The sequence below is a fragment of the Ochotona princeps genome, chromosome 10, assembly GCF_030435755.1.
Source record: "Ochotona princeps isolate mOchPri1 chromosome 10, mOchPri1.hap1, whole genome shotgun sequence".
NCBI classification, from domain to species: Eukaryota; Metazoa; Chordata; class Mammalia; order Lagomorpha; family Ochotonidae; genus Ochotona; species Ochotona princeps.
In genome coordinates, this window is record NC_080841.1 from 66,970,471 (window position 1) to 66,980,568 (window position 10,098).

General features: G+C 37.2%; 1 protein-coding gene across 2 annotated transcripts in view; it reads left to right on the top strand.

Annotated features, from left to right (window-relative positions):
- LOC105942025 (putative ankyrin repeat domain-containing protein 19) overlaps positions 1-8,306 on the top strand; it is a 30,803-nt gene extending 22,497 nt beyond the window's left edge. For both annotated transcript variants that reach the window (XM_058669555.1, XM_058669556.1), the window contains 4 exons: positions 2,354-2,454; positions 4,113-4,236; positions 6,652-6,693; positions 8,099-8,306. In XM_058669555.1, coding sequence (XP_058525538.1) covers positions 2,354-2,454; positions 4,113-4,236; positions 6,652-6,693; positions 8,099-8,152 — 321 coding nt within the window. In that variant the 3' untranslated portion in view covers positions 8,153-8,306. The remainder of the gene's footprint in view (positions 1-2,353; positions 2,455-4,112; positions 4,237-6,651; positions 6,694-8,098) is intronic.
- The last annotated feature ends 1,792 nt before the right edge of the window (positions 8,307-10,098 follow it).

Genomic DNA, 10,098 nt, shown 5'->3' on the forward strand with positions numbered 1-10,098 from the left:
TCTCTCTGATATAAGGCAACCTTTATGTAAAATACAAGATCAGTAGATACATAAGTAAACATGTATATCCATATATTCTAATAGATGAACTATTGAATGGAGACTAGCATATCAGGATGTGAAGACATTGCAGTATGCATCTTTACTCCCAAATAAAAGGAAGACTCCCAACGAAACTAGTAAATATGTCTTGGACAGTAGGTTACTAGACTTTCTACTATTGTCTATACCTACAATGCCAGGATACTTTCAAATAGCAGGATATTGAACTTGCGACTGTTGCTGAAGAACTATACTATTGTAATAAAATGGTGAAAAACAGTGTTGGAGGCAGAATGGGGAAGGAGGAACTAAGGTGGCCTGGGCAATTCTTATACCTATTAAATTGTGTTTTGAAAAATAATTGTTTTAAAGTAAAATAAAATAGCTATAAATATTGGTGCTAGGTGAAATAAATTGTATGGATTTAAATGATAAAAAAAAAAATGAAAAAACTTAATCCAGGTCTCCCACATGTGCAGCAGGGCAGTAGTTACTTCAGCCACTTCCTGTGGCCTCCCAGAGTACTCACAAGCAGGACCTGGCCTCAGAAGCAGAGCCATGCTCAGGTCCAGGGAATCCAATATCAGATGCAAGCATCCCAAAGCGCATCTTGACCCGTATGTCCAATGCCTAGCCCAAGCAATGGTTTGAGTGTATGGTTGAGTGTATTATGTATGAAAAATAAGGTAGAAGGGGATAACAATATAAACGACCTCCGAAGAGATCACAACTGGAAATGCAGATGGAAAAATCTGGGTGAAGCATTCAGTAATCCTGAGAGAAGTTTAAAAAGGAATAGGAAGGGGCCATACTGAAATTCAGAGATTGCTGTGTTTAGGTCAGGAATTTAGGGTTAGAGGGATGGTTGGCTGTGGTTGCTACTAGCAGTCAATGCTGAGAAGGACAGCAGAGGGGGCACTGGAAACGTGTCCCGCACGACCTGTGGTGTGTTCAGCAAATTGAATCGTGATTTAGATTTTCACATAAACGATGAAATTTAACTGGGGGGTGGCGGCGGGGAATGAGACCAGGAATTAAGCATTGAGATTCCAGTAGAAGGGGCGAAGCAACAAAAATTATAGGTCCATTTTGTTTTTGTCTTTCATGGAGAAAACTTAGGGTTGAAGGAGAAATTCTTCATTGGAAAGGTTAATTTGAAACCCATGGAAAATTGCTTATGACCATGAGATGTGAGAAATTCAAAATTTACAATATCTGATTTTACAAACCCAAAACATTTAATTCTTGATGAAAAGTTTTCATTTAGGTACTACAATGTAAATGTGTGATTGTTGAAAATAATTCCTTAACACTTAATATTTTTTTGCGTGTAAGTACCTGTGTTTTTAACAAATACTATTACGCTTAGTGAAAATACTCCAATCTCAGGAAGACAAATACCACACTTCTGTCTGATATATGGCAGTTAATACAGAATACCAAAAAATGCGTAGAAATGAAATGGTCATTTCAGTTCTGTTGTACCTAGACCTGGTTTTATATTTCTGTGGAACTGTGGTCTTCCTACTTTTTACTTATTGAATACTATGATTTATGATAAATCAAGCCTGTGAATGCAGAGTTCATTAAAATCGTGTCTTTGAACAGCTGATGGGGAAGGAATGGTAGAAATTTATTGTGGAGGGCAAGGAGAGTGCGGGAACTATGATTGTTTTCTGTTGTCTTCCTGGAATTTATCTATGGAATACATAAAATTTGTTCCCTATATCTTAGCAAAAATTTAAGAAAACCTTGTATATGAAAAAGTATATGTTAGCATTTAAGTTCCAGAAAATATAATGAGGAAAGTATACATCAGTTTGAATTAACTCATTGTTTTTGAAAAATATATATTGGGCCCAGTGCAGAAGCTTAGTGGCTAAAGTCCTCACCTTGAACGCACCAGGATCCCATATGGGCATTGGTTTGTGTCCCAGCAGCCCTGCTTTCCATTCAGCACCCTGCTTGTGGCCTGGGAAAGCAGTTGAGGACGGGCCAATTCCTTGGGACCCTACGCGCACGTGGGAGACCCTAAGGAGGCCTCTGGCTGCTGGCTTAGGATCGACACAGGTCTGGCCATTGCAGCCAATTGAGGAGTCAATCAACGAACAGAAGATTATCCTGTCTCTCTCCCCTCTGCATGTCTGACTTCTCAATAAAAATAAATAAATCTTAAAAACATATATATATATATGTATATATATGGTATTTGTACTTTTATAAATTTTAGCATTCATGAACTCATTTGAAATTATAATTTTAAGATGACTGTCTAGCTTAAAACTAACTTTCTTTAAAATTTGTCTCAAAGTCCAAGGAAGAAAAGGCACACCTAGAAAAGGTTACTGCATTGCAATCTGATCTGAATGAACAGTGCAAGAAAAATGCTGAATTAGAAAAAGAGCTAACTGAGTAAGAGTGTACTAGTTCAGATCATTTGAATCATACTTTAAGAAAGCTTAATTGCAAATTCACTGTATCCCCTGCATTTCCATAATTAAATTGTTTTAAACTTTACCTTAAAAAAATCTCACAACACCATCTGAAACCTTTTTACATCTCCAGGTATTAGACTTTTGTCAACAGCTTCAAAAACAATAATGTGTTTTTCATCTATCTTAAATTAGTATTTCTGAAGGAATTTTTTTTTTTTGGCTGTCTTTTTAACCTCTTTTTGAAAGTGTGCTTTTCTTCAGCATTCAAATATCTGAAGTTTGTCGGTGTCATTTTTTATCAACACCAAAAATGATCCTTTTAAGAATATTGATTTATTGAGAGAGTCACAGAGTCACAGAGAAAGAGAAAGACAGAGAGGTGTTCATCTGGTGGTTCACTTCCCTGCTGGTTGCAAGTGCCAGGGCTGTACCAGGCTAATGCCATGTGATTTGTAGGGACGCAAACCCTTGGGCCATCTTCTGCTATTTTCCCAGGCAATTAGCAAGGAGCCGGATCAGAAGTGGACTAGCCTGGATATGAATCAACACCCACCTGTTGGATGTTGGTGTCACAGGTTGTGGCTTTATTCTCCGCTCCACAACACTGGCCTCCAAAAATACTCTTGAATCTGGCTTCTACTTTCTTTTTTGTTTGCTCTAGCTATGAATATAGTATGGCAATTTCTCTTTTTCCATGGGTTTCTCTCATGTATGCATGATATCCTTTAACTTCTGCTTTAAGTATATTTATCATATATATATACACATACACACATTTAATATATATATTAACATATGTGTATGTCTATGGACCCAAATATGTGTATATATACATGGCATAAGCCTTGCATATTATGTAGAGAAATGATGATAGCAATGATGTTTCTACTATTGGCTAAAATAACAGAATGTTTCTCAAGGTCTTTGAAGCCACCAGTGTGATTGCTTTTATCTTTAATATGTGGGTACTTACTTGGTGTGCTAAGTCTAATTTTCTCTCATTTACCTGTTTTTACATGGTTCTGCATCCTTTTCGTTTGGTTAACATTGTGCTAACCAAAGCTCTCTAAGTGTAGTAAAGTGGTATTTACTGTCATTTCTGTAAACTTTCTTCCTAAACTTCGTTATCGCCCCTCCTCAGTGCAGACGTAAGAGATGTTCTTTGCTATCCCTTATTCTATTCTGAATGGCACTGTTGATATTTTTACTCTGTGCTGACTTTTCTTGTTGCAGATTATGGTTAATGGATACCAAGATGTATATTTGCATCTTTTTAATAACATTCATATGCAAGTATGCTTTTTTCCTCACTACTGATAATGATCTCTTGGTTGTAACTAATATTAAATAACAGGCCAGTGATGGATGTTAACATACTAAAAAGGATGTTCATAATTTATAATAACTGTACATGGTTACCATACTAATTCTCTTGCAATGTGCATCATAAAATTTACTCTTTATTTTGAAGATGCTAATTTGTTATAATGCTTCAATGTTAAATTGAACCCAATGAAAGTGGAACATAATTTGTAGACTTCTTTCTTTTACATGATAGACTTCTGTTTCGTAATATGAATTATCTTAAAATACTAATATTCTGAAATTTTTTACTTTTTATGTTCATTCTTGTAGATATAAGACACTTTTAAGAGCTATAAGAAACAAGTTAAAGCAATATGAAAATGGAGTTTTCCCTTTCCATGCAAATTTAAAAACCAGTGAAATGGAAACTCACCATCGTATGGTAAAATATCAGGTAATTCTTCATCCATTGAGGGACCAGAAATCTTTGAATTCTTTGAACAGTACAGTAATTTGGCAAATTTGAATCAAGCTAAAAAGATAGCTTTTTAAAATACATTGTTGTTCTCTCTGTATAAAAAATGCACACTGTTGATTCTCTTATGTCTCAAACTCTGACCCGTGAGTCTAAGGCCAAGTGACACATCATTACATGATCCTAAATTCCTATGGCCATCGACTGCTGGAGGTCTGGGGCAGTGGAATCATCTGAAGCTTTGTTCCCTGACACATCTACATATGGTCACTGGCTTCATGTGTAATGGGAGCAGGCAGCCACTCTTGAACACCTCCACTCTTTGTGGCCTGAGCTTCCAAGCCATCTGGGATGGAGAGCGCTTTCTACCTGGTATTAGAATTCACACGGCAACACTTGTGCTACACTGCACTCGTTCTAGGTGACTGACGATGGATGGCTCGTACTCTACCTTTTCCAATAGGATGAGTGTTTAAGTATCATACAACATGTTTTGAAGCATCACTATTTATCCTCAGTCCATAATCAAAAAAAATTTCATCCTACTTGAAAAACATACTCACCTTACTCATACTCTGTAAATCTCAGTTGTTTTGATACCAGACTTAGGCTTGAAGCCACAGCTCTTTACTATAGTCTGTGGGCATTTCGTTTGTTACCTTTGTCAAACAAGAATGTTATACTACCATTATTTTTTTTTAGATTTATTTATTTTATTACAAAGTCAGATGTACAGAGAGGAGGAGAGACAGAGAGGAAGATCTTCCCTCCGATGAATCACTCCCCAAGTGACCACAACGGCCGGTGCTGCACCAATCCGAAGCCGGGAGCCAGGAACCTCTTCCAGGTCTCCCACACGGGTGCAGGGTCCCAAAGCTTTGGGCCGTTCTCGACTGCTTTCCCAGGCCACAAGCAGGGAGCTGGATGGGAAGTGGGGCTGCCGGGATTAGAACCGGCGCCCATATGGGATCCCGGGGCGTTCAAGGCGAGGACCTTAGCCGCTAGGCCACGCCGCTGGGCCCTATACTACCATTATTTTTAATGACACTCGTTGTTTTGTGATATATAGCCTTTATAATTTTGAGGAATGTTCCTTCTATACATAATTTGTAAAGGATTTTTTTTAATCACAAAGAGGTGTTGAATCTTACCAGATACTTTCTTTGCATTTTTTGAGACCATATGGTTTTTGTTTTTCATTCTAATAATGTGATTCATGATATTTATTGATTTCTGCATGTTTAACCACCATTGAATTTCTGGGATAAATCTCACTTTTTGATACGATTTTGGATTTTACTTGCTAGGATCTTGTTGGGAATCTTTAGGGATAATGGTCAGTAGTTTCATGTCTTAGTTGGTTTTGATATCAAAGTAATGCTGGCCTGATGACAAAAGTTTGGCAGAGTTCCAGCGTATTCAATATTTTGGAATAATTTGAAGAGTATTGGAGTTATATCCTCCTTGAATTTTTTTGTAGAATTCAGGAAGTAGGTCCTGGACTTCATTAATGGAGGACTCTTAGTTACTGCTTCAACCTCATTGCTTGTTGTGAATCTGTGGGTGTTGTATGTGTCTTCCTGATGTAATGTTTCTAGGTTATATAAATCCAGGAATTTGCCTATTTCCCTGAGGTTTCCCAGTTTATTGGGATACAGTTCTTCTCGGTAGTCTCTCATGCTTTAATATATTCCACTGTGCTTAACTACCTAAAATAAGTTAAAATTATAAAGAATCCTATCTTGCTTTTCAATTTCTAGTTCTAGAAAATTAGGAATTCAAAGAAACCAAATGTGAAAGCTAGCTTTCACCCATATTTGTCCCTTATTGCATTAAATTTTCTGAGTCTATGTGAAAAAAATTACTGAATCGTAATATGGTTACCATGGTGATTTGACTTAATCTTTGCCAGTAAGATTCTCACAAGACATTATGACAGTATTGTTTTTTTTCACTTATGTGCTTAAAATTCCATGCTGAAAAACTGGAAAACATAAAGTTGGTTTTACAGAAAACTTAGAATTTAAGATCTCATTGAATTCTTTAAAAAAAAAAAAAAGGCAAAGCCTGCTAACGAATACAAAATAATTAGTTTGGAATAAAATATGATATGACTTATTTTATACTAGCATTACTCTTCTACAATCATGTTTATTGCAGAGTAATCCTAACTGTAGTTGTTCTCAGATTAATCTAAATAGCATTATCCACTCATATCTTCTTTTAGGTGAACGTTTTAAAAAGTGAATCTTACTTTATTTATGCATTTATTGCTCAATTGAAGTCTGGTTTGGTTTCCAATGTCTTACATAGAGGTCTCATTTTCTGAATGATATAACATACCCATGGGATTATATGTTGCTTAACATAAACATTATTTTCAACTTATCACAGATGCAGGAGAAACAAACTGATTTACTTCAAGAAGCAGATGAGGTATGTCCCCAAATTTTTTCATTAAATTTACATGATCTTATTTCTTAAATGAACTGAAAGTAGTATATGTCATCACTTTCCTTTGTTTTTGGTACTACACAAAATATTTTTCCTGTATGCATATAATGATATGTGAAAACACATTCATAATTAAGAATACAGTATTATCACTCCTTAGTTATAATTGTAATTAATAGCTTTTTAAAGGGTTCTGGTGCCATGGCTCAATGGCTAAAATCTCAGCTTGCAAGTTATTGGTTCCCAAATGAGCACCAGTTCATGCTCTAGTTCCCATCCAGCTCTCTGCTCACGGTCTGGGAAAGCAACAGAGGATGATGGCTCATAGACCTTGGGACCCTGCACCTGTGTGGGAGACCTGGAAGAAACTCCTGGCTCCTGCCTTCGGATTGGCTTAGCTCTGGCCCATGTGGCCATTTGAGGAGAGAACCAGCAGATGGAAGATCTTTCTGTCTCCTTCTCTCTGTAAATATGATCTGCCTTTCCAATAAAAAAATAAAAAATTCCTTTTAAAAATAGCTTTTATAATGCTCAGCAAGTCTGGGTGTTTTTAGTGGCATTACACTTTTATGATTTCTGCCAACCCTGTGGAAAGGTCATTCTGTGTGGTACAGCTGTTCTCACATATTAATGGCATCATCAACTTCCCAGATGCTTGGCAGAGTTAAGCTCAGAAATCCCAACTCAGTAACAGTTGGTCAAGAAGTTACAGTTCATAAATTCAGTACCCGATAGGTGATGTTTGACCTGTCATTTACACAGAGTTAGTGTCTGCCCTCTGGAAAAGTTCTCAAATCCTTAGCGTGGAGTAAAAGCACCGAAATCATTTATTTCTTGTGAAGACAAAGCACACTGCTCATAATCCCACAAGGCTTTTCCCTGACCTCAAGCATACTGTGTACCTTCTGATTCTCCCTCTTATCTGGGACACAGATCTAAACTGCAGATGTCAGTGGTACAGATATTAATGTGCACTTCAACCCCTCCAGAAGATGTACAATATTGCCATGAAATTGGGAGCCACATCCCCTCTGTAGTTCAGTACAGCCCTGTTTAATTTATTTGCTTTTGTCTATGCATTGCATGATGATTGCCCAATCAGCTTTTTTTTTTTAATTGGAGTTTGAGAAGACCAGTTTACATAATGGAGGAATGGACTATCTCCTCTTCATGTTGTAATCCTATTACTAAGTGCATGGTACAAGGATGAGGAGATGAATGAGCAGCTCTGAATATTAACCCATAAACATCATGAGTTCTAAGTACAACTATAAATACATATTTGATACTGAATGTATGCATCACTGTGTATATATACATATTTTTCTCAATAGTGATTAAGATTTAACTATGAAGTCGTTGAGATAAAATACTTTTTTCTGTCTAGCTATTACAGAACTTGGACCTGGATCTTGTGCAGGCTTCCTCTGTGATCTCATGAGGAGGCCGACAGAAACCAAGACAGAGTTTCGGGAACATCCTGAAATTGTGCATATATTTTAAACATACCCTCTGCATGACAGCAACACTGTACTGACTGCCTTATTTGCTCAGTATTTTAGTGGCTTTGTATTAAAATATATTGTGTGAATATCTGTATTTTGTATTACATATGTATCATGGCAACAGGTATAGTATTTTTAAAGTTTAATTTATTTGAGAGGCAAAAAGGTACCCTAGAGAGACATGGGGTGGGGAGAGAGCCAGTGCAAGAGTGAAATTCTCCTTCTACCTGCACATTGGAAAAGTCTCGATTTCATCAAGGCTAATCTTATACAGCCTTCAGGTATCCATTCAAATATCAGCTTGTATAAAAGGACCTTCCTGAATTTCATTATAAACGTGGACTTCCATGTATTTTTCTCCATTAACTCTAATGCTCCGTGTGATGTTTTTCTTACAGTTTCTAGACTACTATTCAGTTTCACACCCGACAACGTACCAAAGCACCCAGTCCATAGTGGGAAATGGAAAAGGGTCAAAGGTGAACAAGATCTCATTTGAAAACTAACCACTGTCTAGACTTTAGTCCTTTGCTTTTAAATAATGTATTGTTTTTAAACGTCCTTCGGGACCAGGGAGGAGAGCTTTCTCTGGTCCGAGCCTGGCTCCACCTCTGGACCCCCACTCTCCCTCGCAATGACCATCGGGATCGCTCCGAAAACCCCTCATAGCAAACAAACAATCATACAAACTAAAAAAACCTATAATAAATAGGCAAACAACAAAAAGTAGAGCTTGGAATCTGACAGGAAAGAGCTGGCGTGGATTGGCTCATGCCTCGCTGGGTGGGACACAAAGATTAGTCACTCCTCACCATGGTGTTGAGGATTTTCCTGTACACCCCCTCAAAAAAAATGTTCTGCACCTTAATTGTCGACAAATGTCTTGTTAGAGTTACAGGCCAGTCTAGATTATCCTAAAATCTGCCAAGATAAGCAAAATTATACTTCAACACAACAAATGGCTAAATACTAAAATGAAATAGACACGAGACAGCTGAATGGTACCTTATAGCCATTTTAAGGTATATAGCAGCTGGTCCTGTATATAAACTAAAATTGAAATGTCAATGAGCTAATCATAGGTTGTGGTTAGGACTTGCTTTTTTTTTTTTTTTTTTAACACACTGGTTACTCAAAACCATGTCAATTCCATAATATTGCAAATTGCTGTTGATGTTATATTGGGACTCTTAATTGACTGGGATGATATTCTACCAGCTCTAACTTCGGACCAGAAAAGGTCTCCCCAAGAAACTGTTCAACCCATGTGGACAATAAGTAGCTGGACTCTATGCTTGGTATATGTTTGCAAGGAAAGAATCTTGATTGAATTTGAACTGTAATACTGCAACAAGGTGGAGGAATCCACCAGTGGGGGGGGGGGGGGATTCCCAGAGCCTATGAAACTGTCACATAATGCAAAATAATTAATAAAAAGAGGAAATTCCTCCAATAAAAAATATCATAATAAATTTTAAAAAAATAATGTATTGTTTTAAAGAATAATAGTCTTGGCTCTTATACCTCTCAAGTACAACACCTTAATGCATACCGATTAAAGCTACATGCCAAGTGGGTCACATTGGTGATGGTTCAAGTCCCTGCCAGCCTTACAGAAGATCCCGATGGACTTTCTGGCTTTTTGCTGGAACAGCCTTGGCCGTCTTCAGGTACTGAGGAGTGAACCAGCCCTGTGCCTGACATTGATGGCATTTGGGGAGCAAGCCAGAGTTGCGAATGTTCTTCAATAAAAAGCATTTAGAAGACATATACGCTTTTCAGAAATTTAACTGTGTAATTCAGTTGGATAAATCCTTCCTTCTTACATATTTCTATAGTTAGTACACACAGGTTTGTAGATGTTATCTAGTCATGGCTTCCA